This window comes from Haemorhous mexicanus, chromosome 20 (genome assembly GCF_027477595.1).
Source record: "Haemorhous mexicanus isolate bHaeMex1 chromosome 20, bHaeMex1.pri, whole genome shotgun sequence".
Taxonomy (NCBI): Eukaryota; Metazoa; Chordata; class Aves; order Passeriformes; family Fringillidae; genus Haemorhous; species Haemorhous mexicanus.
In genome coordinates this window covers 9,378,121-9,405,780 of record NC_082360.1, presented here as the reverse complement: position 1 = coordinate 9,405,780, position 27,660 = coordinate 9,378,121, and the positions used below count along the sequence as shown (strand labels likewise).

Below are 27,660 nucleotides of genomic sequence, written 5' to 3'. Positions count from 1 at the left end.
TAAATATTAAAATCCAATTAAAACAAGCAGCCTGGAGGCAGACTGAAAGATGGTACTTCAGAAATGAGCAATTAACAATTAGTCTTCCTTTTAATGTTTACTGCTAGTAATAATTTTTCTTGAGTAGGCAGGAAAAGAACAAAATATTCAACCCACTTCTGTGCCTGTAAATGACAGCTTTGCCTCCCTCAAGGGGGCTGGATGAGCAGCAGAGAGGAGCTGAGCTGTGTCATGTGCAGTGTTACAGGCAGCTCTTATCACAGCTCCTTGTGCCTGCTACTCCTTTCACCAGGCACTAGCAGTACTCTGCTTCCCTGCTCTCCAAGCCTCCACAAAAGCTCTTGTGGGGAATCCTCTGCTATAAATATTCACACATACTCCATATCCTCCTCCTGCTTCGATCCTTCTCCAGCACTTGGAAATTCAGAACAAAAACTCCCACTGAAACAAAGTGAGTTTGCTCCAGGCAAGTCAAGAGAATTCCCCACTGTGTTTGCAGAGCCTGGCTGGCTCAGTGTGTTGTTTGCCCCATTTTTTTTTAAATGAGGCTGCAGAGGCACTGAAGTCACTTGCCCGTGGGAAGAGGCAGTCAGAGGAAGGGTCAGGAGAGCTTGGACACATCTGAAATGTGTCAGGCTGCTCCAGCAGCACCCTCCATGCCCTGCAGTCAGACCACAGCCTGGCTCCCACTGCTCACACGCAGCTGAGCTGGCTGCAGCCTTTGCCTGTCCAAAGGAGCTTCCCAGAGCTGTCAGGGAATGGTTAAGGCAGCACGAGCAGGAGATCCCTGTGCTGAGGATGACATCTCACACAGATGGAGTGCAGGGGAAGGAGAGCTTCTCTTGATGTCTGCCCAGCCTAAAACCCCACTTCCTAAAAGTCCTTGGGTGTCTGATGTCTAGGCACTGACCCTCATTGTGTGCTGTCTGCTTTACTCTGCTTCCTTAACTCGAATTGTTCCAAGTTCCCTCTTGCTCAAGTCATAAATTCTGGTCCACCTCTGAGAGGCAAGTGACTTCCACTCCCCCTGTGGGCTGCTCATCCCTCTCTAAACTGAGATGTTGAGTGCTGCATGGATACTGATTGGCTCCTGGGCGTTGCAAAAGAGATTGATTCATTTTGATGAGGCTGTGGTGAAGATACTGGAGCAGGGGACACAGATCCATTGGAGAGAGCCTGGCTCTGCCTGTGCAGGAAGCTAACTGGTTAAATGTGGTGGTGTTGGGTTTCTAGGATGAGGTGAAAGATGGGAATCTGACTTTAAGTTCTCAGAAGGCTGATTTATCATTTTATGACATGATACTATATTAAATTATAAAATATTATACTATATGATATGATGTTATATTATAAAACTATACTAAACTATAGAGAAAAGAATACATCAGAAAGCTTAGAAAAGAATGAATAATGAAAACTTGTGACTGACCAGAGAGTCTGACACAGCTGGACTGGGATTGGTCATTAATTAAAAACAATTGACATGGAACCAATCAAAGATGCACCTGTTGGGAAGCAACCTCCAGACCACATTCCAAGCCATCAGATAATTATTGTTTACATTCTTTTTTGAGGTTTTTGAGCTCCTCAGGAGAAGAATCCTGGCAAAGGGATTTTTCAGAAAACATCATGGTGCCAGTTAAATTCAGTGGAAGTCAGTAAAATGGCTCACAAATAAACCTCGATGTTAGATGTGCACCTTTGGGGGAAAGTGCTTCCAGAGGGAGCTGTCTAGAAATGAGTGATGAGATAATCCTTTAATTTCATCTATTTCAGGAAGCAGGCAGTAGGATAAGAGCTCTGAGCCCCTATTAGAAAGTTAAGTCATCACTGCAATGTCAAGAAAGGTCAGCACCTCACTCTGCAGTGCTGGGGGAGCTTTGGAGGAAAAGGCCAGGAACTGCTCAGGGAACAAGTGCCTTTTTGCCCTCTTTAAATGGGAGGAGGTTCTGAAATTTGCCCCCCAGAACATAAAACTAGAACTGCTGGAGGTTTGTGCTGCCTGTGGTGGGTACAACTGCTCACAGTCCAACAGAAGAGCTGGGAGAGATAAAAAGTGTGTGAATTTGATAAATCCTGTAACCACTGCAGCTTGGATCTGAGATTTGGACATCCCTTCTGCCCATTAAGGGACTCTTAGAGGATCAGGCACTGGACTTCTACAAAACTGAGACACGACTGTGCTCTGTGACTCTGGAGTTTCTGTGCAGTGAATCTTTCCAGGCAAGGTGGAGCAAAACCTGCCCTTCCCTGGTGAGAAAGCTGTTGCATCCTTAAGCCCTTTCTAAACCCCTGATGGGGGTTTGGCTGCTGCTGAGGCCACATCAGCTGGTGCCACTCTCTCTGTGCCATCCCAAGGTCACTGCCTGGTGCCCTGGGGGTGCCAGCATGGCTGGGGGGCCCAGCAGTGCATTTTACCTGGGCCTCCTTGCATTTGGAAGCACATTTACAGAAAAGGGGGCTGTGCCCTGGTGGGATCCAGAGCACAGTGAGGGGTGAGGCCTGCAGAGTCTCCTTTCCCCTGTGGATTTGGGCACAGTCCTGAGTTCAGTGCCTGACCTTTGCTTTGCCTTGCAGGTAATGATATAATGCAGTGGATCCTTCAGCGCTTGCAGATCACTGCAGAAGGTGGGTAAAAGTGTGAAAATTGAGCCTTTCTCACCCTCCAGTCATAAAACTAAGCTCTCAAGCAGCAAAACCTTTTAGTTGAATTCTTCCCTGCATAAGAGCTCACTTTTAATTCCAGTGAAGTGTTTCTGTGCAATGAAAACATCTGCATTCTCCATTTTCAGAGGCACTCCACCTGGGAGACCTGTTTGTCAAATATGGATATATCTACCCTCTTCAGGAGCCAAAGAACCTCACCCTGAGGGCAGATGGCAGCCTCTACAGGTTTCAAGTGAGTTGCAGCTCCTCTAAGCTGTTGAGAGGGAGTTCAGCACTAGTTTTTATTAAAAGCAGGCAGCTGGGGCACTTCCCAGGAGCTGTGTAGCTGTGCAGGAGGAAGGAGAAGACTGAGATTGCAATTTACAGGGAGACTGTGATGGTTCCTTCAGTGAAATTAGTGTACTTGTTCAGCCTGAAAATAGCTGTGCTTTCCTCCAAAGAGTGTTCCCTTCCAGATCTTAAAGCAGCAAATGGAATTGCTGGTTGGACATAGATGATGTGAATAATGAATATTCAAAAAGCACAGTATGAACAGGATGGTATTGAGGTTCATGGCTGGACTCTTTCCACTGCAGTCAGTGGGAAATCAGGATATTCCTGGTACTTGGAATGAGGACTCCATGAGTTCAGGGCACTAACAGGAGGCTCCTTCCCTTGCAGACTCCTTATTTCTGGCCAGTGCAGGGCTGGGCTGCTGATGACACAGACTATGGTGAGTGGTGGCACTGCATGTGCCCAGGGTGTGGGTTTGTCCCACAGTCCAGGGGTGCCCAGGGGTGCCCAGGGTGTGGGTTTGTCCCACAGTCCAGGGGTGCCCAGGGTGTGGATTTGTCCCACAGCCCAGGGGCGTGGGTTTGTCACCCAGCCCAGGGTGTGGGTTTGTCCCACTGTCCAGGGGTGTGGGTTTGTCACCCAGCTCAGGGGTGTGGTTTTGTCCCACTGTCCAGGGGTATGGGTTTGTCACACAGTCCTGCTCCACACCTGCTCTTCCTGCTCTTGTGCTGCATCTCCACTCACAATGACCAGCCCTGGCAATTTTTTCATGCTGTTTTGTGAATAATTCTCAGTAATGGTGTGACCATCTTGTGGTGGCCTTGATGAGAGAAAGTGCTTAAGCTCTTCTGTTCCACTAAGATCCATCACACAGGAGCACATCTGAGTTACCTTGCTGGGGAGGGAAGACTTTAAACACAAGATTAGATTTCCCTGAGCAGTTAAGTGTGTTCCTGGGTCTGAGCCCAAGGCTGTCTTCCTGTAGGTTTGGATCAAGCCCTGCATTCAGAGATGGTTCTTTCTTTGTAGAAAGCACAGTGACTTCCAATATCTCCTGATGCTTTTTTCCACATAAATCTCTTGCCTTTATGATGCTTTTTGTTGTAGAGCTGATCATGAATCTTGGGCTGATCAGCTGGGTTTGCTCCTGTGATCTGTGCAGTTCCCAGGCTGATTTGTCCTCTGTTGCTTTTACCTGCATTATGCTCTAGATCTCCTGAGGAAATATAAAAACCTGGTTTAGATTGGAATGTTTTTATTAGAGCTTGAGCAAAAAACACAGGCCTGTGCTCAGAAAACTTGGAGGTCAAACTCTGAGGAGCCTGGAAGGTTTGGTCCAGTGTCCCTTGACCTGTGGAAGCCTGGCTGAGTGCCCCAGGGAAGGGGGGCAGAAGGCACACGCTGCCTGTCCTCCCTGGGCATCTGTGACATCCCAAAAGCACCAAGTCCTTTTCACTGAGCTTTGGTGAGCTTGGAGCTCATGCCTGGGAAGATATTGTAGCAGACAAAGGCTCCTGTGATTGTAATGTGGGTAAATTTATAATTATTCTTGGACTTGTATAACTGACTGCTAATTTGCTTCTACCTCCACAGCAATTTATCTAGCAAAGAAGAACATTAAAAGGAAAGGGATTTTGGAAGAATATGAAAAGGTGAGGAGACACTGCACTTGTTCCATTACAGGACCCTCATTTGCTACAACTTAAGCCCTTTGTTGCTAATGAGTGGAGCACAGCAAAAAAATCACCTCTTCAATTGCAGGAGGTGTTCCTCCAGCAGTATCAAGAGCCAACATTTTGCAAGTGAAAAAAACGACCAGTACAGAAAACTCCTGTGAAGTCAATTATAATTTTAGCAGGGGTAATTGCTCTCCTTGCAATGGTATTTTTCAACTGTTGCAATTCTTGTAATTACGTGCAGAACAATCCAGATTTCTTGGCTCACTGGCCAGCCTGGCCTCGTTGAACTATGGAGAGTCAAGAAAACCCCAGCATGGGAGTGCCCTGGTCAGAATTTTCACACTAACTGCTTTTTCATTTTTATTCCAGGAACATTACAACATGCTCAATCAAAAAATAAACTACAAGTGGGATTTTGTCATTATGCAGGCCAAGGAGCAGTATAAGTGAGTTGAATTGCATTCCCTTGTTTGCATCACTGGGGAGGGTGTGAGGAGCAGAGCTTGGCTGGCTCAGTGCACAGTTCAATCACACATTAAAAACACCAAAATGGCTTTAAAATGGCTTGGAGTGAAGGTTTAGATTTTGCACTTGATGTGGTTCTGTGAAGAAGCTGGGTTCTGCTGCTGCAAGCCCTAATTAGAAACAACTTCATTTAGCTCAGTGTTCTCCGTGAGTATTTGTGGATCAGGCCCTGGACTTTGGGCCTGTTGCTGGTCTGGGTCAGGAGTTTCTGGCACATCTCTCAGCTGAGTGGAGAATCAAGAAGCAGTAAATGGTCCCAGCAGGGACTTCTGGAGAAAACTGAAGTGCATAATTCTGTACCCAGCTACAATAACTTGATTTTAGGAACTGAAACCTTCAACTTCCCAGGAAACTTGGTGAACATGAGATGGGAATATTCTTTTAGAGATCTTTCCTGCTTCTGTGGACTCCTCTTACCTTCCTTTACCTCCTGGCAGGGCAGGCAGTGCCTCTGCTGCTCAGCAGCCTCTGTGTTCCCTGGGCTGGCAGCCAAGTCCTCAGAGTGCAGCTCATCAGATAACTCTCATTAAACACGAGACTGTTGTTCTTGTAAATTGAGGTCAGACTTGGGCTAAGAGATGCCAACTGCAGTTTCCAAGTTAGATCCCCAGCCCGTGTCTGAAGCAGTAGATTAAACTTGTCTGAGGCTGTTTGATGGTGCTGCTGGGGCAGACTGGTGCAGAGCACCCACCCTGTAACCACAGCAGGGAGGCCACATGCAAACAGCCTGTTGGGAATGTTCCCTTCCCCATGCTAAGTCCCAAATTGTGCTCAGGACTTTTCTGGGAAAGAATTAGTTGGTCCAAGCCCAAACCATGCTAGTGCCTCTTCTGTTTAATTGTGGAGGTGATTTGGGTTTTAGTGCCTGGGAACCCTCCTCAGAACCATTTCCAAGCAGCTTCTCTGAGAAATGCCTCTGCTTTACTGAGAGGCAGGGATGAGACATGTCCAGGATGGCAGTCCTTGGGGACATGGGACAGGGACAAAGGTGAAGCAGCAGGACTGAGGGCAGGTCAGCAGAGAGCTCCCAGAGGGCTGTGTGCCTGAGCAGAAGGGGATGTGTCTGCTCCCAGCTCAGCTCAGGAAGATGATGATTTCTCAAAAGCCAGAGTCATGTGTGGCCATGTGAAGATGATGTGCAGCCCAGAATTAGCCAGGACAGGATGTGGGCAGGGGTGGCACAGTCAGGCTGGGACCCACGGGGCACTGCAGGCTGGAGGTGTGCCCTGCTTCTCATCCCACTGGTTTTAGGAGGGCAAAATTCCTGAATTCCCCTGTTCTTGGCTTTGCAGGGCAGGGAAGGAGCGGAAGAAGGAGGACAGGTATGCCCTGGACTGCCAGGAGAGAGCCTACTGGCTTGTGAACAGAACTCCTGTGAGTAGAGGGTGACAGGGTGACTTCAGTGACTCGTGGTGCCCTCCCTGCAGCCACCTGGGACAAGCTCCCATGTGGAAAGGACACAGCCTCTGGGCTGTGTGCCAGGGATGGGCCAGCCCAGACCTGCCCTGAGTCCCCCCACCACCTTTCCTTGGTTGCTCTCAAAGCTGCAAGAGACAGAGGTCCAGCTGCAGCTTGAAGAGGGACATTCCCAAATCTGGGGGTTCCCAAGGCACTGCTGGCTGGGAGCTGCTGCCAGTGCAGGCCTGGGGGTCTCCTCCTGCATTTGTGTGATGCACAACCTTTAAACCAAATGAGTTACAAAGCTCTGCTTGTTGTTCACCACAGCCAGGCATGCTGAACGCCCTCGAGTATGGATTAGACAGAGTCACAGATCCCAGTGAAAATAAGGTAAACCAGGTGAGACAGGGCTGGTTTTATTTACACACCTACTGAATTTGTCTGGGAGGATCAGAAAATGTCCCTGGGGTTGTCATTTTTTGGGCACTGCAGGCTGAGTGTGTCAGCTCAGCTCTAACAGCTGAGCAGGCCAGAGGTTGAGGCTCTCTCACCCAGGAGGTGAGGCCCTCAGAATAGGCTTTGGCAGCTTCTTCTGCCTTGAAAAGACTTTGTCAGCTTTCTTGCCACACCAGTTAGTGTGAGTGCTTGGCTGCAGGACATGTTTTCTTGGCTGGTGAAGCTGAACTAAGGAATCCTCTATCTCCAGGTGCTCCTTGCTGCCTTTGTGTGAGTGCTGAATGAACTTTGTGGGGTGTAAAGGGTCAGTGCAGAGATCCAGGTTTAAAATCAAGTTACAGAATACCTCCCAGAGGGTAATTAATGTGTGGTAGGAAGATTAGGATGGTGTGGTGGATAGGAGACACAAAATGTTGTCAAAACTGCATATTGTAGACCATAAAGAAACAGAATCAGTGACTGGAGAGTGTGAGGGCTGTAACTGGGTGAACTGGTCTGAAATCACACAGTGGATGGGGAGCTGGGGCTGCTGTTCCCTTTCTCCATCAGCCCTCTGAGATGATCCTGTCTTTGTGCCCTTAGCAGTGTTCATTTGGGAGCAAAGTCAGAACATCTCTCAGCAATCCAATGCAAATGTTTCTGCCACCACACTCCCAGTGCCCACAACTTCCCATTCCTGTAGCAGCCTTTAAACATCTCCAGCCAAGGCAGGATAATTGCTTTGGCCAGCTGTGTTCTGTTGCTATAGAGACTGAAAAGGAGCGAAGTGTAGGGTTGGGATGTATTTTATTTTTTTTCTTGCTGTAAGTAGCAGCTGCTGAAAAGCCTTTTTTTTTTTTAAATTCTTTTTTTAAGAGTAAAGAAGTAGTGGAAAGGGAGAGGGATAGAAAGAGGAGTGAGCCAACTTCTCCCCCACAGTTTTACAGCTGACATGGGAGGGATTTTAGGTTTGCAAACGGTCTGAAGAGCTGCCAGCTGCCTGGTAGCACAGGGGGAGGGAGCTGGGGGATCTCTGCCCACTTCCCCCCTGGCCATAAGAGACAGGGGCAGCTCCCCCCATCAGGAGAGGCTCCAAGGAGGGCAGAAGCCCAAGGACTCCAGCTTTGGGGTGACTTCCCTGCCCTTCTCCTTTGAGCTGCTCTCTGAGCTGTGCCTCCCCTCTGGAGGCTGAGCTGAAGAGGGAAGGTTCTCCTTGCTCCTCCTTTTGCTTTTGAAAGAGTGATTGAGAATACATGAGACAGCCAAGAGCCCTCATGGAGCCACCTTTAGACTTTATTTTTGTCCTCTGCAGGCTGCTCTCCCCAACACCTGTGTCTCAGCAGCCTTTGGTGAACAGAGAGAATGGGCCAAGCTCTGCTTTGTGTCCCTGTTCCTGCTCAGTCTTCCTTCACTTTGTTGGCCAAATTATGGAGTTTTTATCTTGGCAGTTGAGAAGGAAAGAAAAGAATGAATTCCTGATTTCTTTGAAGCTGACATTAGCATGAACATATCTCCTCTGGCTCAGACCCTTTGGTGGGCTGCTCCTCCCTCACAGATAGAGTCCTCTGGGGATAAACTGGTGCTCAAACTCCTTTGAAGGGGACTTTTATTACTGATCCATGGCAAACCTCGTTGTTGTGAGTTAGGGGTTGTGGATGGGCAGGAGGAGTCAGGCAGAAGTAGCCACCCATTGAACAGCTAATTAAGGGATATTTTAGCTTTTTGTTGCCTGGCTCTGAGGCTGACACCAAGCCTCAGTGCTTGAGAATGACTCCTGAGTGCCTGCACAGCCTCTGCCTCCTGGAACCAGAGTCTTTCTGAAAGAGCTTTGGCTCCCCCAAAAATCTCTGTGCTGCACTCAGGGGCTGCTGAATGAAGTGCCCTGGTTTGTTGTGTGCTGCAAATCAGCCACAGATCAACGAGTCATTGCTGGCTTTTAATGTCATAAATCCCTTCCAGTGTGCCTGATACAGCTCTGCTGCATCATCACAAGTTTGGAAAGCACAAGGTCAGGGGCAGAGAAACAAGGCAGGGGGGAAATGGCCATTTGATCAAAGCTGGGGGCATGGGCTGGGGCAGATTTGGTTTCCAGCTGCAGGGCTGGATGCACCAGCACAGTGGAGATGAGTGTTGGCATGATCCAATGCCAGAGTCAGGATTTGCCTCTGCAGGCTCTCAGCTGGCTGAGTGCAGGGAGCAGGGGTGCACTGAGCAGGGAGGGGTCTTGGGGTGGGCAGAGGCAGCTGGGGTGCACTTTGCAGGCTTGGAGAGGCAGATCTTCATTGCCCAGAGCTGGAGGGAGGCTGGGCTGGCTCTGCCTGTGCTCAGTGGCCAATTCCCTGCACAGGATTCCAGGGATCAGCCTCAGCCTGCCAAGCTCTGTGCATGGAGCACTCGGGGCAGAGTGAGGGTGGAACTGCAGTGTCCTGGTCCCAGACAAGCTCTGCACAACCTTCTTCACTCCCAGCTCCTTCCAGGCACCCACCCAAAGCTGTTTCCAGGTGTTTATGAGCTCTGTAAACAGGGAGGCAAAAACACCATGCCATCATCTCCCCAGTGTGGTCAGGAAGTCTCCCATGGGCAGAGGAGCAAGCAGGTAGCTGGGATGAGCAGATCTCCCAGCTCTTGTAGGAGCTGGTGGCCTCAGCCCCGGGGATCAGCTCCAGGCAGGGCTCTGAGCAGCTCCTGGCTGGCTCCCAGCTGGGCCCTGCAGTGCCCAGGGAGCTCAGAGCTGGTGGCACAGGGTGTGACCAGGGCACTCAGGGTGTCCCAGTGCCAGGGGGTGTCTCGGGGGTGTCACAGGATGTGGAACAGCTCGTGGCACTCACTTGGGACTGACTGAGGCCTTGCAGTAATTGCCATGTTGGTTTGGAGGCTGCAGGGCTGGAGCTGAGCCCCAGGAATTGCAATAAGTCACTCATTAAGGGCATTGCAAAATTAATCTCATTATGAGAAACCACTCTTTTGTTCCAAAGATGATTTCCTTCCAAAGGAGGCAGAGTGGGTGGGTGGGTGGTGCAGGGCACTTTGGCACTGCTGCAGTCAGTAGTGGGGGTCAGGGAGGGAGGGTGGGTGGTGGGCACAGCTGGCAGTGCTCAGTGGGACGTGGAGAGTGCCCAGGGCCACTTGCAGCAGCTCTGAGCTGGGGGCACTGTGGGAGAAAGGGAAATGAAATTATGAGCAGCTCTGGGGTGAAATAGCTGAGATTCCTCCCAGTTAGTGCTGATTTGAGAACTGGAAGGGGCTGAGCACAGCCAGCACCTGCAGCCTCCTGGGGTGTTCAGCAGGGCTCCCCTTGGATTTGCTGCTGTTCAGTTTGTGCCACTGCTCAGGGATGCTCAGCCCCTTTCTGGGGGAGCCTTGGCAAATCCCCATCCCCACCTGGAGCCTTGGCAAATCCCCCTCCCCACCTGGAGCCTTGGCAAATCCCCTCCCCACCTGGAGCCTTGGCAAATCCCCATCCCCACCTGGAACACCCCAGCAAAGCCCCCCTGGTTTTCCCAGGAGCAGCTGTCCACCACACTGACCTCCACACAGACTGTGCCAGGAGGGCATCCTTGCTGTGTGGGGCACTTAAAAAAAAAAATCTTCCCTTGTTTGCTGACCTTTCTTCACCCACATATAATTTTCCTGTTGTGATGGCATTTTAATTGATCCCTTTCTGTCTCTGTATAACATTTGACTCACTGTGTTCTCTTTCTCTTTCCCACAGCTGTTTGTCTCGTGTGTGTGTGGTGTGCTGTCAGCCTCTCAGGCCCCTCTAGAAGATAACACCACTTTCCTGCCACGTGAGCTGCCTTCAAGCCACTGTGCCAGCACCCACTTCTCCTTCCCCACTGCACCAGGCCTGTCTGAGGCCCCAGTTGACAAAAAAGTGGAAGAAAATAGGGGTTTTTTAAATGATTTTAACATGTTGAAATCACTGTTGTAGCCACAAGTTCCATCAAATGGAGCCCTTCAGCTGGCACTTGTAAATCTGATGAGGCCTGGTTTGTATCTCAGATTCCCCAGGGAGACACTGAACTCCTGCTGTGCAGGAGGGCAGAAACACAGGTCTCTAAACAGGACACTTTAGGGCAGTAAATACAATCAGTTTCTCTGTGCAAGCAGGTGATTTTTCCCTTCCATTTCTGCAGTCTGTCTGAACCAATGACACTCTAGAAATGAGGGGAAGAAATGGTGTCTGCATGGAAGGTGGCCTGGAATCAGGGATGCAGCTGAGAGCAGAGAAGGCTGAAAAGCTGTTCCTCAGCTCCTCCATCATTATCAGGGTGTCCCAGGAGCTTGTGAATCAGCAGGGGAGGTTGTACAGCCCTGTGAGCAAGGATCCTGCTGTCCTAGAGCTTCTTCTGTCCCCTGATGTGTCAGTCCTTTCCCCCTCTCCCACAGGGACCAGCACAGCATCACTGCTGGGTTTTGCTGCCCTGTTTGTCCCTGCTGAGATGGTCTCTGCTGCCCCTCAGAGCTGCTCATGGTATTCCCAGCAGGAAAAGCTTCCTCTCCTCACAGCCCCACTGTGAGGACTCATTTTGGTGTCCCACTGGCCAGGCTGGGTCAGGGTCAGGGCTGGCTCTGTGGTGGTGCTGTAGGGATTGGGCTCTGCTGCTGAAATGGTGAGTGGGCCTCCCAGAACCAAAATGGGGGTGTTTTTCTGCCTTGTGGAGAAGAGTTTCTCCCTCCTGAGCAGGACTGGTGATGGTTCAAGTGCAAAAGCAGATCAGTGTCCTCACAAAGCAGCCCTGGGGAAGCATCCTGCCTTTCCCAGAACAGGGGCAGTTTGGGGTGCAGGGTCTCTGGGGAGGTGGGGGGAGAGCAGAGCTGCCTGTGGCATTCAGTACCACAATCTTCATCCCTCATCCCTCACAAACTGCACTTCTCCAAGGCACTCTGCAGACCCCCACCTGCCACAGGGCTTGTTTGATAGAATAATTTTGGGATGCAGGTCTTGACTGAAACAAGAGCTGAGCAACTGAAACCCTGCCTGAGCCTTTAAAGGCTTGCTGGGAGCATCCCTGACTTAGCCTGTCTTTCCTTCTCCCTTCTGCAGCTTATTCCACACAAATAACTGTGCTTCAAAGGAAGCTGTGTGAATAAACACCCTGCAGTTAATTCCTCGCCTTCGATTGCCTGCTCGTTTGTGGATGACATGTAACATAGGCTGAGTTATTCAAATCACAACCTAAACACCCTTTGCACAGCAGATACTGCTTCTGAGGCTTTTAATTGTGGTGTTTATATTTTGCAATGTGTTGGTTCCTGTCTCCTTTAGCTAATATTGAATGATCTAATCTGTGCCTTGTAAATGAATCTATTTTAGCTCCATTAGAATAACCCCTTAATTGAAGGCATACAGGCAGCCTGTGATGGGAGAAGCAATGCTAAACAGTAAATACAGCTAATGGGACAATTTACCGTGTGGGGATGCTCTTAGCTTTGATGATACCCTGATTAGCTCAGCTGCTGTGTTTGATTTTAATTGTAATCAGAATTAATTGGGGAGCCCTGCACAACGGCAGCCCTGCAACGGTGTTTCCATGGCTCAAAAAAAAAAAAAAAAAAGCAAGTGTAAGCACCCATCCCAATTTAATGATTCTCTTTTTTTTCTATTCTACAGAAAAATACGATGGAATTCTATAGGAGAGAGGTGAGTGGTGCTTCCCTCACTTCTCAGTGTTGATCCTGTGTGAGTTGCTCACACCAGTGTGGCTCAGAGCCCTCTGTGCAGGGGATGGGCTCTTTGAAAAGCAGAATCCCTGCCTCATGGAGCTTTTATCAATGTAATTTCAGGACATTTCCTCCCACTGCAGCTCTCCCAGTGACGGGAAGGCTCAGGCAAGGACAGACACCAGGGCTGAAATCCAATAGATCCAAATTAGTGGTGGGGAAATCACGGTGGCGCCAGCACAGAGACAGCCAAGAATCAGTGATAATTACATGCTAAATCATCCAGAGCATTTGTAGGTGCTGAGGATGGTAGCTATTATTCCATTTCTCTATAACATGGGGAGTGCTTTTTAATTACTTGCACATTGCAAAGTGCGTTTCTGATGTTTGCAGTGAGCTCAGTGAAAACAGACATTTTACTGAGACAGTTCAGGGATCCTCGGGTTCCTTGGACATCCAGTAATTAGGGAAGAAGCAGTCTCTGCTGTAATTAGCCCCACTACCTGGGAGAGAACCTGTCTGAGGTTTAGATAGGCCTTATCTTCAAACCTCTGTGCTCCTAACCATGGCCATGTCTGATCCCCTCAGATCATGTACTATCAGCAGGCCATCTTGAAGACCAGAGTGAAATCTTCTGTCTCTCTTGGAGGGTAAGTCCTGATTTCCTTCTGTCCACACATTAATTAGTCTTCAGTGCTTATCTCCTAATGAGCTGATGAAGCTGTCTGCTCTGGCAGCTGGTGACTCAGCCAGGGGATCCATGTGGTAGCCCAGTGCTGTCTGGGCTGTCTGGGAGGAGGAGGCTGAGGAGGGATCAGAGTCCCAGGCAGGATGAAGAGGCTCCCTGGGAGCTTTGCTGCAGAGCAGCCCCTGGGCTGAGAATCCCACTGAAATCAGGAGATGCTGACCCTGCTCTGGTCAGCTGTGATGCCTGAGCACAGCCCTGCAGCTAAGGGAGGATTCAGCAGTGTGTCTGTCCTTCAGGAGGAGCAACCAGCAGGACAGACTGACCCTCCTGTCACTGGTCCCCACCCTGGGCTGGATTCACCCCCACGGGTGTCCCTGCCCCATGGTGGTGCTCACCTCTGGCTGTGTAATGCTGGTTATTCTGCACTGCAGAGGGAACAGCCTCCCCACGAGCATCCCAGCAATTCATTAGCAATTCCCTTTCCCTGTGGGAGTGTTTCCTGATCACATTCCTGATGAAGCCTCCAGCCCTGGCATTAGGCACTGTTTGCCAGAGGCATTCCCACCTCTGAAATGGAACCTGCCTTGCTGACCAGCTCCTTGAGCACCTGTCTGCCTTGCACTGCCATTGCCACCAGGGATTCCTGTCACATCTGACACAAACAAGGTGCTCAGGCCAGTTCCCTGGAGAAGAGTCTTGGATGAATGGAATGGGTGGAAGAGAGAGTCCTCTGAGAGCTACAGCTTGCAGGGCGCCAGCAGCTCTGCTCCTTTTGTCACTGACTTCCAGCTCAATTAAAACTCTGCTGCCTCAATTCTCCAAACTGGGGGACCCTGGCTGCTTTCCAGGAATTTTGTGGTGTTTCACTGTTTGCAATGGGGCTTTTCTCTCGTTAGTTCTGGTGGGATGATGCTTATCACCTAGATCAGAAATCTCAGGAACTTTGGAACTCCAAAGTGTCAGCTGCAGGGTTGGGTCCAAATCAAATTATTATCAATGAGGATATGAGCAGCAGCTGGGCAGTGTGCATGCTTCAGAGCATTGCAGTGATTTGGGAGAAGCTGCAAAGCACTTCAAGACCACACAGCAGTGCTACCTGAGCTGACAGGTTTAGATTTGCTTGATCACGGGCTGGAGTGCCCGATGCAGGTGCTGGATGCCTTGGCATTCCCAGGGGGAAGGCAGGATGGAGCAGCTGTGTGCCAGCCCTGTGGTTTGCTCCGGGCAGGAGCATTGTAGAACTGCAGGGTGAGTGCCAAGGTGCCTGTTAGCAATGGGCTCCTGGACACTGCACTCCCAGCTCTGAGCACATGAAAGCACTTTGGCCTGGAAGGAATTTTAAATGCAGAAACCAAAGGACTTTTTTTTTTTTTTTTTTTTTTTTTTTTTTTTTTTTTCAAGAATGAGAAAGGGAGGCGAGAGCTAAAATTCCAGGACATTAGTGAAATCAGTTGTAATTAGAAGTCTGGCCAAGTTAGAAGGTAGGAGAAGTGTTTGTCTGGTTCCTGATGGGAGAGAGACAGCTCTGCTGTGTGCCAAGCCCTCAGAGCCACTTGCAGAGGAATGAGCCCTGTGGTAGGTGATGGAGGAAAGGAGAAGCTGGGATGAACTCAGCATTCCCTCATTTTCCCACAGCTCCCTGAGTTCCCCCATGGCCCATGGGAAGGCTGCAGAGAGCCCACCTGGGTGAGCACAGCCCCTGTGTTCCTTTCCCTGACACTTTCCCCCCAGAGCAGTGCAGGATCAGGTCAAAGCCAGCTGAGAACAGGAGACAGAAACTCTCCACAGAGTCCTAAATCTCTCTTCCTTAAAATGAAAAGGCAGAAGGAGGTGATGGAAGAGAATCCTGTACCTCCTTGTATTTGAATTGACAAATTCACTACTTCAAAAGGAGACTTCTGCTGGGAAATGGAAAAGATTACCTGAGGTAATGAATTGATTTTTCTGGGAAGGCAGGGGCAACCTTCCAGATCCCTGCACCTCTGAGGAGATCTGTAGTCTGTTATTTGGCTATAATGGGGCTGGCTGTAATTCTGGCTTCCAAATTCATATTTTGATTTTGGATTTGTTGCAGAGTTGTGAAGTACTCTGAGCAGTTCCTCTCCAATGATCCCATCCTATCTGGATGTCTCCCCAGCAACCCTTGGATATCAGATGACCCTGACTTTTGGGATCTCAATGCAAAGCTGTATGTATTTCTGTTGTTTTGCCAGCCTGTGGTTTACAGTGACCTTTATACTGATAGAAATCAGGAAAGGGAACCACTGATTTTCACTGTGGTGTCTGATCTCTGCTCATGAGCAGAGAAGTGTTCCCTTTCAGACTTAGTTTGAAATTGGGAGTACTCCGTGCTGAACTTTCTGCACTGCCTTCTTCAAGTGGAGCCTTCCATAATATCACAGAAATTCCTGAGCTGATGATGGGAGTGTGCACTCAGCCCCTGCTGGGTGGGTCTGATCCTCCCTGGATGAGTGAAGCCCACCTTGACCAGCACTGGAATGGAACAGGAGCAGCTCAGGCTTCAGCTGCTCCCCTGGCTCTTTGCTCACCCCTCAGGCTGCTTCCTCAGGAGAGGCTTTGGGTTGGAGGCACACACTGCTGGTCCATCCCTTCTCTGAGGCCTCCCTTGGTTTTCCCTTTGGATAGGGTTTGCTAATTACACGGTGGCATCTCGGGGCTTGGAGCATCCAACATCTCAGTGGTTCTGAGAGCAGCAATCCTGGACTCATTGTATCCCATCAGACATCCCCAGGGGATGCCTGCACTGAGTGCCTTTATGAGAAGCAAAGCTCTGGGCAGCAACCAGTGCCTCCTCCAGGATGGGACTGATTCAGCCTCAGGGCAAGGCTGGGCTGTCACGGTGAGAGCTGCATAAATCCCAGTTAAATCCTCATCCCGCTGTGGCCCGAGTTGTTTAATTACAACTTACTTAGTGGGTTGACTTCAGGAGCTCATTACACCACTCTGGAAAACAGGAGAATGCTGAGAAGTCCCTTGGCACTGCAGCAAAAGGCATTTTGGTTTTAATTAATCTGCTAATTAGAGGAAGCAGCGGTGCTGTGTGTGCTCTCCCCCGCAGGGTGGAGGTGCCCACCAGGATGCGCGTGGAGCGATGGGCCTTCAACTTCAGCGAGCTGATCCGGGACCCCAAGGGCCGCCAGAACTTCCAGATCTTCCTGAAGAAGGAGTTCAGCGGTGGGTGGCAGTGTCCCTGTGTCCCCAGGCTGAGGGACATGGCACACTGCAGGCTGTGCAGCCAGGGCAAGCGGTACCATCTAGTGGCACGGGACACACGGTACAGCCCAGCCTGGGAGGGTTTGGATTGCATTTTAGGAAGGAATTCTTCCCTGTGAGGTTGGGCTGGCCCTGGCACAGGGTGCCCAGAGCAGCTGTGGCTGCCTCTGAATCCCTGGAGGTGTCCAAGGCTAGGTCAGACAGGGCTGGGAGCAGCCTGGGATGGTGGAAGGTGTCCCTGCCCATGGGACTGAGATGGACTTTCAGGTCCCTTCCACTCGAGAGCATTCCATGATTCTCTGACTGCTCCCAGAGAAGCTGGAACTGGCTGAGCTCACAAGTTCTTAGAGGTGTCTGTGGGCAGAGAACAGGGGAAAGCTGTTTTCCTCTTTCAGCCACTGGAGAGTGACTTTCAGTCAATTGGAGAGACTGGTTTGGGGCCAGCAAATTGTGCCAAACAAATCCAGGAGTTAATAAATGGGATTGTGTTTGCCTCAATCTCGCTCTCTGCCAATTGTGTCCTTGTCATGCAGGAGAGAATCTGGGTTTCTGGGAAGCCTGTGAGGATCTCAAGTATGGAGACCAATCCAAGGTCAAAGAAAAAGCAGAAGAAATCTACAAGTGAGTGTGAAAATTTTCCACTCTTTAACTCTTTGTGCGTGAGTCCCATGACCTTCCACAGGTTCTCATTCTCAAATGATTTATTCCTAAGATTTTTATGTGTAGGCTGTTATCAGATGTGGCTGTCTTTTGTCCCCACATAGGAAAGGAGCTTTTGGAGATGAAAGTAGAAGTGATTTTTTTAATATATATATTTACATTTCCTCTCTGTTCTCTGTTACATCTCAGTCTTAGGATGTAATTTAAATATCAGTGTGGAACAGCAAAGTTCTTGAGGCTGCCACAAGCAAAGTGGGGAGAGGCTTTTTGCTTCCAGTGAGCTAAAGTTTGGCTTATATTATGTGCAAGAGGAAGTGATGAAGAGAAGTCTGATGAAGAGAACATTGATTGCCCAAGATCAGGACAGCAAATTGCAGCAGGGAGCTGAAGGGACTTTTCCTTTCATGCATAGACAGGAGTCTGTGAGTTCTCCAGCTGCTAATGGCACTGTTGATTCCTCCTCCTGGCAGGCTCTTCCTGGCTCCAGGAGCAAGGCGCTGGATTAACATTGATGGCAAAACAATGGGCATCACAGTCAAAGGCCTGGAGCACCCTCATCGTTATGTTCTAGATGCTGCTCAGACCCACATTTACATGCTGATGAAAAAGGTTTGTTATTTGCTGCCAGAGCCCGAGGGGGATTCCAGCCCTCTGGGCCTTCCAGTGCCTTTGTGTGCTATCAGCTGTCCCTTTCAAGGGGCCTTTGTTTGAAAATCCCTCAAATTTGCTGAGTGAAGCAAGTGCTGCTTCAGGCATTGGTATTTTGCTGCTCTTCCTTCCCTCTCAGCCTCTCCCCAAGGTGGTGGGGGTCAGGTGGCTGCTGCAAGTCCTGCTTTCAATTCCAGTTTGGGCACCAGCTCATGCACTGAAAGCAGCAGAACTGGACTGATTTTCACCCACTGATGAAAAGTTTGGCTCCTGGAACACAAGTTCCTCACCTTGCAGTGACTCTGAGACCCTGCTGGCCCAGGCTAAGCTTCATTCAGATCTTTTGATCTGGGTCTTACCTGTGAAGCTTTATTGTGAGATGGAAGATCCTGGGAATTTTACAGCCAGATGAAAGGATATTGGTTTAAATAGCTACATTTGCCTGAAAGATGCCAAGTCCCTTGAGCTGCTGGGGGAGATTATGCAGTTCCCAGCCTCCCTGGCTCCTGAGCAGCTGTATTTGGTGGTGATTTTAATAAGGGTGTTTGCAGCCCATAACTACCAGTGTCTCTTTTTTCTCCTAGTAGGACTCCTATGGCCGCTATTTAAAGTCTCCAATATACAAGGAAATGCTGGCCAAGGCTGTTGTGCCACAAGAGGGTGTCAAAAAAAGGCAAGTGAAACTGGCTGTAATTGTGGGGTTTGTTTTTCTTGTTGTAGCAAGGGTAGAAAAAGCCCAAGTTGCAGTAAAATTACTATGATTTAGATGTTCTCTTAATTAAATAAAATTTTGCACTGAGAAGATGCTTTGCTTTGAGACTGATGGTGCTGTTTATTCATGAGCCCTTTGGAAAAGGCTTGTGAACAAGAGTGGAGCTGCTGATTGCTCAGCTGCCTTCTCTGCTGGGTCTGCTGAGAAGGGCTGGGACTGTTGAATTAATTCATGGCTCCTTTCCTGAAAGGAGACAGCATTGGTGTTCTGAGCATGGGAAGGCTCCTGCCCATGAAACATTGGCTGCCAGAGCAGAGACAGACCCAAGGTTTGGGGTAATCCAGAGGATCTGCTCATCTCTGCCTGGACAAAGCTCACCCCTGGTGTCAGGGAAGGTGGCATTTGGGAACAAGCAGCACCTTGTGAGTGACACTTGCACAAAGTGGATAGCCTTGGAAGTGGCTTTTTCCCAGCAAGATGAAGGTTATACAGCAAATTCAGGCCATTTGAGCTGCAGCTGCTCCTAATGCTGAGCATACAGTGCCAGACTGGTGTTTCTTTCTCTGTTCCACTCATCAACCTAGCAGGCAAGAAAGAGGAATTGTGGACTTTGACACTGTTGTTTCATCTAAAGCCTGTTTTAAGTCAGTGGGAAAAGCCCTGCTGCTGCCTGGCCTGGGGTTAGGTCAGTTGTTCCCTGAGGTCACTGGCAGAACCTGGCTGATCCCAGTGACCCTGCCTTTGTGCTTGTCAGTGCTTGTTCTGCACCCCCCAAACCTCAGCAGCCCATTAAGCTGGAGCTGTGCCTCATGCAGAGGTGGGTTAGCAGCTGTTCCCACTGCTGGGCATTGCTGAAGCAGGCACTGGGTGTTTTCTGGGGGCATCACAGACACCAGGAACACCCACACTGGTCCCTGCCTTGATCTTCCCGAGGGCACTGGAGAAAACTCCACGGATGGGAGTTTGGCTTCACCCTGAGTGTGAGTTATGTGCAAACACAACAAAGGAGTGATGTGGCTCTGGTCTGAGTGATGAGTGTCTGTGCTCTGGAGTCCCTCAGCAGCAGGACTTTGTCACTTTTAGCAGTCCTGTAGCTTGTGTGTGACACTGACTCACCCAGTGCTGTTTAAAGCACTTTGCACTCCTTTGGCCATCTCTGTGTCCAAGCTTGTCCTGCTGGGTCACCTCGCTTGCCAGGGGGAGGTTTTGGTGCCCTTCTCCTCAGTAACCCTGTCTTTCCCCTCTCTCTGCCCAGCACGGGTTTGTTCGGACGCCGCCACCTCCGCTCCAGCCCCAGCCCCATCATCCTGAGGCAGCAGGAGGAAGAGGCCAAAGCCAGGGAAGCCGCCAACACCGTGGACATCACGCAGGTCATGAGCAAGCTGGATCGCAGGAACCAGCTCCAGAAGGAAGCTCCTCCCAAGTAGGCTCTGAGCCCCGCAGGGAAAAGACAAGGCGAGGCTGGTGTTGAGCTTCGTCTCCCCCTCCTGAAGGTGTCAGTGCTGCTTTAGGTTTCCCAGGCCGGCTCTGCCTCCGCCAGCTCCCGCACGTTGCCATGGCTGCTGGAGAGCAGATGTCCCTTCCCGGGCAGTGCCAGGCTGCTGCTGTGCCAGGCTCGGGGGGCAGCACCCCGCACACCTCGGAGGGGAGATGCCTTCTGCTGCCCCCACAGCCCCGGGAGGCTGCAGAGCCCGGCTGCCTGTCCCTGCTGCTCCAGGAGTGGGGTGACACAGGGCAGGGCAGAGCTGTGCCCCAGTGCTGCAGGTTCAGACCAGCTTGCCCTGGTCTGAGGGAGATGAGCCTGCGGGGAGCAGGGTGAGGTGACCCAGCCCAGAATGTCCCTGCTGGCCTCCATCCCCTCGGGGGCTCTGCACCCTCCCAGGGGGTGCACCTGGTACCCCCTGAGAGGAGCACACCCCCACTCCAAGAGTCCTGCACCTCCAGCCAGCACCACAGGCAGAAGAGCTGCTTGTGGCAGCAGTAGCAGGAGCATTTCTGAAGGTTTAGCTGACCTTCTGAATTTGAATGACACTCCCACATCCCCTGGCACGCTGGAGATGATCAGCAGGAAGCTCTGCTCTGCTCTCCCTGTGACTCCTGTGCTGTGAGCTGGGTGTGCAGGTGCAGAGAGCTGCCCCTTGCCAGAGCCAAGACAGATTTTAGCCAGTCCTTCCCACCTCTTGTCTTGTCTTTTTCCCGCTCTTCTATTTTCTTTGTTAAAAATCCAACAGGAGGTAGCTGCAGTTGTCTCTGGCTTGTAGCCCAGAGGCAAGGGAGAACAGGGTACAGGTGTTAAGAGCAGATTTCAACTTTAGGTAGTATTTTCATTTTCATTTGCTCTGTCTCTTTTGCTCTGTAGAATAAGGCAAGCTGAAATACCACATTAGTGCTAAAGAGCTCAGGGAGATTCCAGGCCTTGCTGGAAAAGCCCAGTGTGCCTGGAGCAGGCCAGTGGTTACCAGAACTGTGAGGATTCCTGCAAAGCCTAGTAAAGGGAATTGAATGACAAAAAAGCTTCCTTGTTTAGTTAAAATTTTGGGGAAGCAAAGGAACTGGGTGGAAGCACTGAGGTCTGGAAAGCTGCCTCTCTCCAGTTCACATTGTTCATCCCTTTTTAATAGTGGTAGGACTTTACAGAAAATGGGAGATCATAGAATCCCAGAATGGTTTGGATTCAAAGGGATCTTAAAGCTCATCTCATTCCACCCCCTGCCATGGGCAGGGACCCCTTCCACTATCCCAGGGTGCTCAGAGCCACATCCAGCCTGGCCTTGGACACCCCCAGGGATGGGGCAGCTTCTGGAGAGAGCTGGCAGGGAATGGGAGCCCTCAGATAGTGGGGGGCATGCAGGCCCCTGGAGCCCTGGGGTCCTTGCAGGGCAACTCCCTGTGGACAGGGGACAGTCATGCTGTCACTGTGTCCCCAGTAGTGACTCTGGCCCTCCCCATGGCAGGATCAGGGCTGGGCATTCTGATCTGGTGTGGCTGAGCCAGGGAGGTTGTCCTGCCCTTCCTTACCCCATCAGTGATAAACCTCCTCAGAGGAATTCAAATTCAACAGGCCTTCCCTCTGATCTGATGTCTGTGCTGAGTCTGTTCTCACTCCTGCTGGAAGCACAGGCACATTCTGCACTGCTGGACAGGGGAGCAGGCTCAGGCTGCCTTTTTTCAAATTTAAACCCCAAGGCTTTGTTACATCAGGTGCTGAGCACCCTCAGCATACTTGGACATCAGAGCGCTGGAAGACTCTCCAGAACCTGGCAGGGTTGGCCCAAAGCCACTGGGCTGTGATGAGCTCTAGAGTCTCTGCAGAGTTTGTGTAACATGGAGCACTGAGCAGGTTGGGATTGCCAGTATGTAGTAACATGTGGAAGATCAAGTCAGGGTATAAATAATAAATAACAAATCTGTGTGTTCTTGTCAGTCCCTCTGATTCTACTTCTATTTTGTCTGCTGCTTTGCTTGTTATGTTCTCTGTATCCATGCCTTTCTCTGATTTTTTATCATCTCTGCTTGGCATCGCTGCTCCCCTGCCATGGGTTGTGCTGCATGCTCCAGAGTCACTGTGCTGGTGGAACTGGTGTGGAACACCAGTCAGTGGTGTGGAACACCAGTTACTGCTTGTAGAACACCAGTTAGTGCTTGTGGAACACCAGGTACTGTGTGGAACACCAGTTAGTGCTTGTGGAACACCAGGTACTGTGTGTGGAACACCAGTTAGTGCTTGTGGAACACCAGTCAGTGTTTGTAGAACACCAATTACTGTGTGTGGAACACCAGTTAGTGCTTGTGGAACACCAGTCAGTGTTTGTAGAACACCAGTCAGTGCTTGTGGAACACCAGTTACTGCTTGTGGAACACCAGTTACTGTGTGTAGAACACCAGTTAGTACGTGTGGAACACTGGGTACTCTGTGTGGAACACCAGGTACTGTGTGTGGAACACCAGGTGCTGTGTGGAACACCAGGTGCTGTGTGTGGAACACTGTTTTTTGCATGTGGAATACCAGCCAGTGCTTGTGGAACACCAGTTACTGTGTGTGGAACACCAGGTACTGTGTGTAGAACACCAGTTACTGTGTGTAGAACACCAGTCAGTGCTTGTGGAACACCAGGTACTGTGTGTGGAACACCAGTCAGTGCGTGTAGAACACCAGGTGCTGTGTGTAGAACACCAGGTACTGTGTGTGGAACACCAGGTGCTGTGTGTAGAACACCAGGTACTGTGTGTGGAACACCGGGTACTGTGTGTGGAACACTGGTTTTTGCATGTGGAACACCAGTCAGTGCTTGTGGAACAAACAGCCATCCTTCACACCCAGGCAGGAGCTGTCTTTGCCCTGCCACAGGCTGATGGAGCTGTCACAGCCCAGCCTCCTCGTCCTCTGCTGCTCAGTCCCCAAAGAGGAAAATTGCTTGGTACAAGCTGAACTTCACTTTGTGCCAGCCAAGAAATTGCTTGTTTCCATGTGTTAATTTTTTTTGGCCATGGCTTCCATGCATTCATCTGTCTAATAAAAATAAATGTAGAAAACAGAAAAAGAGCCGAGTTCATCCTTCTCTGTCGTGTCTCAGTGTGTTCATCCTTCTCTGTGCCATCTCTGCATGTGTGTGTGCATGTCCTGTGTGTGACTCTGCTCTCAGCTCCTCTCCCTGGACACTTGAGCTGCATTTCATTTAGCTGGGACTAAGTCCTTGAGAAATGGGAGGGGACGTGGCATGCAGCATGTGCTGTCCTTGTCCTGTCCAGTCTGTGCTTGGGCTTGTCCTGAGGGCTGGCTGAGCTGTGCTGGAGCCTCCCCAGCCCCAGCCAGGGACACTGGGGTTCCAGCAGGAGATGTCATTGGTACTAGGGGTCTGTTCCCAGCCCTTGTGGTGCCATGGGTGTGACATGATTGTGCTGCTCATAACCAAGATCACATTCCCAGCATGACAGCCTCCTCCATGCCTGCAGCTAATGTGAGGAATGACACAGGCTGGTGTCCCCTCCAGCATCCCAGTGGATGTGGGGCTGATCTGTCAGCACCCACTGGGGCTGTGGTGGCAGCAGTGATGCCGCAGGCAAGTTGTGACACCCCAGTGCTCTGGCAGTGGGAGGGAAGGGAAGGGGACAGAGCTGCAGGCAGAGGGACACCAGCACAGGCATGGCTGTGGGGACAGAGCTGCAGGACAGAGGGACACCAGCACAGGCATGGCTGTGGGGACAGAGCTGCATGACAGAGGGACACCAGCACAGGCATGGCTGGGGGGACAGAGCTGCAGGACAGAGGGACACCAGCACAGGCATGGCTGGAGCTGCAGGGCAGAGGGACACCAGCACAGGCATGGCTGGAGCTGCAGGACAGAGGGACACCAGCACAGGCATGTCTGGGGGGACAGAGCTGCAGGACAGAGGGACACAGGCACAGGCATGGCTGGGAAGACAGAGCTGCAGGACAGAGGGACACCAGCACAGGCATGGCTGGAGCTGCAGGGCAGAGGGACACCAGCACAGGCATGTCTGGGGGGACAGAGCTGCAGGACAGAGGGACACCAGCACAGGCATGGCTGGGGGGACAAAGCTGCAGGACAGAGGGACACCAGCACAGGAATGGCTGGAGCTGCAGGACAGAGGGACACGGGCACAGGCATGTCTGGGGGGACAGAGCTGCAGGACAGAGGGACACAGGCACAGGCATGGCTGGGAAGACAGAGCTGCAGGACAGAGGGACACCAGCACAGGCATGGCTGGAGCTGCAGGACAGAGGGACACGGGCACAGGCATGGCTGGGGGGACAGAGCTGCAGGACAGAGGGACACCAGCACAGGCATGGCTGGAGCTGCAGGACAGAGGGACACAGGCACAGGCATGTCTGGGAAGACAGAGCTGCAGGACAGAGGGACACGGGCACAGGCATGGCTGGGGGGACAGAGCTGCAGGACAGAGGGACACGGGCACAGGCATGGCTGGGGAGGCTGGAGCTGCAGGACAGAGGGACACCAGCACAGGCATGGCTGGGAGGGTCAGAGCTGCCTCCCAGCTGAGCCCTTCTCTCCTGGCAGCACCAAAGGAGGAGCGGGATTCTCCTCATGAAGAAGCCTGGGGAGCCCTGGGTGTCACTCCCAGACCTGACCGAGCCTCTCTCCTTTTCCTCCCCACAGCCAGCCCACCTCGCCTCCTGCTCCCCTGGCCCGGCTGCCCACGCTGGCCCCGGCACCCCGGCATCGCCCCAGGCCGTGCCTCCCGTGTCCCCCGGGCCCCCGGCCCTGCCCCGGGGCCCAGCCTGTCCCTCACCCATGGGCCGGGCCCTGGGCAGCGCCGCGGGCACCCGGCCGGAGCCGCGGGCGGCCGGCCCCGGCCCCTTCCCGTCCGGCGGCCGCAGATCCCGCCTGGCCGCCCGGGCCTGGGCGCGCTTCCTCCGGAGGGGCTGCCGGAGCTCGGGCAGCCTGGCCTCGCTGCCGGCCCGGTGCCCGGCCGTGCCCCACGGCAAGGTGCAGCCGCTGGGCGGGCGGGAGCGGCGGCTGCGGCCGGACAGCAGGACGGTCAGCAGGTGAGCAGCGCACGGACACACGGACACCCGCATGGAGAGGGCTCGGCTCCGGGGCCCGTTCGGTTTGGGATTAGGCAGAGGGAGAGCTCCCTGAGAACCTATCTGAGAGTTACGTTTGCCACCTTTGCCCCAAACCCCAGGCTCTTCCCTGTCTCCATTCCTGCAGGTTTCCGACAGGAGCAGGCCAGGAGCCCGTGCTGGCAGTGCCTCTGCTATTGTCACACCTCCTGTTCAGGGTGCAAAACCCCAGGTTTTACTTTTAATCCCTGAATTCGGAAAACCTCAGTGTTCTTGAGCACTGACTCAGGTTTGGTTTAGTGATTTCAAGTCAGAGGAGAATCAAAAGTACAAGGGAGGGGAAATCTTGAGCGAGAGTCAAGAGTCGCTAACTGTTTGTCGTTCTAGGGCAGAGATGGGGAATTTTTGCCTGGAAAGGCTGCCCCTGCAGGAACCAAACCCTGGCCATGTCCCTCACCAGGAGCAGCATGTCCCTGATCCCGTTTAACCCACCTCTGCTGCTGGCCGAGTGGATGAGTCCACATTATAAATTCCAAAGCGCAAACCTGAGGGCTCCTGCTCTACCTGGCTCCGCACTCCGGAGCTCTGTCACACGGCCATGCAGCTTCAAAGCAGCAGCAGTGCACATTCCCTTCGTCCTCCCTCTCCGTGGGCTCGTGCCTGGGAGTTTTGCTTTGGGATTTGGGGCTGGAATGGTGGAAATCTCAAAGCCGAGCTCGCTCGCTGCCTCGGAGCACATCAAAAAGCGCCGTGTGTGTGTGATGAGTTTGTGTTTCCCAACGCAGCTTCTTCCAAGTCAGAACGGCCGCGCCTCCGGAGAGCCCGGCCTGCCCCGGGGGCTCTGGGCAGGGAGAGGACAGGCAGCCCCGGGCTCGGAAGGACTCTGCAAAGGAGATGATCTGCCCCTGGGAGACCCCCACGGGGCAGGGGAGAGCGGGGTAACCCCGACACGGACACTCCTGCCAGGCCTGAGATCACAGTGTTTGCCATGCATGGCCCAGCACGTGTTGGAGAAGTGTGTTGGAGCCATCCTCCAGCACCAGGGACACCCAGACCACCACAGCTCCGGATATCAGCCCCTGGTGTGCCCAGCTGTTTGTGACCCAAGAGCTCCAAGCCTCTCTGGACTGGTTTTCTTTCCTGTCTTTGGTGTGTTCAGTTCTGCTCATGTCAAGCTCGTCGATAAACGAGCCTGGTTTCATGCCTTGGAGCAGATGGAGGATGTGTGGGTGATGTCCTGGGAAACGGGCTCTTATCGGAGTTTCTGCCTTGGCCATGAGGTGTCAGCACACTGAACACAGCACAGCTGGAGCAGGGCTGGAGGGGCTGGCAGGGCAGGACTCAAGTTTCAGTGCCAAAACTGGGGCCTGTTTGTGTCCCCAGCCTGGGCCCACCTCCTATTAATTACAATTTTTTAATTTGAAAGCATGCTGATTAAGAGGCTGGGGAAAATTGAGTGCCCCTCATGAGATGCTGTGTGCTGAGTGGCAAAGCATCATTCCTTCATCCAAACCAAACATAATCCTGGTGGCATCAAGGAGTCCAGAGCCCTCCTGTTCCAGCTTCCCAGTGCATGGGTTTGAAGCCATGGCTTGACCTGGGAACACCTGGGGAGATCCAAGCCAAATCCCTGTTGGTGTTTTGGGCCCCTCCAAGCTGGGGTTGATGTGTTGCCACAAGCAGTGCTGAAATTGGTGTTGGATTGTTGCCTTCCCTGTGTCAGTGTTTGAAGGTGGTTGTTTTATTCCCTGGATGAGTTTCCTCAGTGTGTGTGTGCTGTAGGTCCCTATTCTGTACCTTGGCCATGACCTGTGACTTCTGATGCTGCTGTTTTGTACTTTCTGATTATAAATTGAGTCTTTCCTGTCTGGCTGATGTGGCTCCACTTGCTCAGTTCTGCTATGGGATTTAAATCTGTCCTCCCTGAAACAGTGCTCCCTGTTTCCCCCAGGTCTGGGCTGACACTTCCCATCACAGGGCAATTTGGGAAAATCAGAAGGCTGCTTCTGTCTCCAAAAAGTCTTTCCCAGGCTGCTGGTCCTCACTGCCATGGTGCTCCTCTTGTACAAACACACAGTGGCTCTCAATGGTTTGACAGGGGCATCTGTTATTGTTAAAAGACAAATCTGGTGTCTTCTGCAATTTTTTGTGTGAGTATTGTTACTCAGCCGCTCCTGGCAGGATGCTGGTGATTTGTAATCCAGGAAACACAACAGGAACACATTGTAATTTGTCAGAGAAAATAATATTATATTTAATATTATGTACATATGATAAGAGCCATCCTATTGTAAATGCTTCTCTCATTGGTTTCAGGCTTCTCTTGGGCACCTCCTTGCCTTTGAATACTCCTCGTGCTCTTCTTCCATACCAGAGGAAGGAGTTCAGATGCAAATCTGCTGCTCTGCCAGGGCTGAGACACACAGGTACACACCTATCCTAGAGGCCAGCACTGGCAGTTCCCAACATTTATCCCTTCAGGACACTGATTTTTATTCCCCAATATCTTCTAATTATCTTTTCCCCCAAT

At 51.6% G+C, this 27,660-nt stretch overlaps 1 protein-coding gene across 9 annotated transcripts in view; it reads left to right on the top strand.

The window, feature by feature from the left end:
• The window catches only part of RGS9 (regulator of G protein signaling 9), a 34,115-nt gene extending 7,117 nt beyond the window's left edge, over window positions 1–26,998 (top strand). The window contains exons 3-20 of one of the 9 annotated variants that reach the window (XR_009488961.1): window positions 2,578–2,628; window positions 2,793–2,899; window positions 3,328–3,379; window positions 4,534–4,592; window positions 4,989–5,065; window positions 6,437–6,518; window positions 6,870–6,941; window positions 12,592–12,621; window positions 13,230–13,291; window positions 15,404–15,517; window positions 16,409–16,524; window positions 17,097–17,184; window positions 17,694–17,832; window positions 18,459–18,544; window positions 19,839–22,239; window positions 22,280–22,510; window positions 22,551–22,634; window positions 22,866–23,124. Coding sequence is in view for 3 of the 9 variants with exons in the window: in XM_059864679.1 (XP_059720662.1) it covers window positions 2,578–2,628; window positions 2,793–2,899; window positions 3,328–3,379; window positions 4,534–4,592; window positions 4,989–5,065; window positions 6,437–6,518; window positions 6,870–6,941; window positions 12,592–12,621; window positions 13,230–13,291; window positions 15,404–15,517; window positions 16,409–16,524; window positions 17,097–17,184; window positions 17,694–17,832; window positions 18,459–18,544; window positions 19,839–19,953; window positions 24,724–25,112; window positions 25,916–26,072 (1,796 nt within the window). In the remaining 6 variants the exon portion in view is untranslated. Of the gene's footprint in view, window positions 1–2,577; window positions 2,629–2,792; window positions 2,900–3,327; window positions 3,380–4,533; window positions 4,593–4,988; window positions 5,066–6,436; window positions 6,519–6,869; window positions 6,942–10,689; window positions 10,766–12,591; window positions 12,622–13,229; window positions 13,292–15,403; window positions 15,518–16,408; window positions 16,525–17,096; window positions 17,185–17,693; window positions 17,833–18,455; window positions 18,545–19,838; window positions 22,511–22,550; window positions 22,635–22,697; window positions 23,125–24,723; window positions 25,113–25,915 lie in introns of those variants that run through there. The other 8 variants (XR_009488963.1, XR_009488962.1, XR_009488959.1 and 5 more) reach the window with 8 other exon arrangements.
• The last annotated feature ends 662 nt before the right edge of the window (window positions 26,999–27,660 follow it).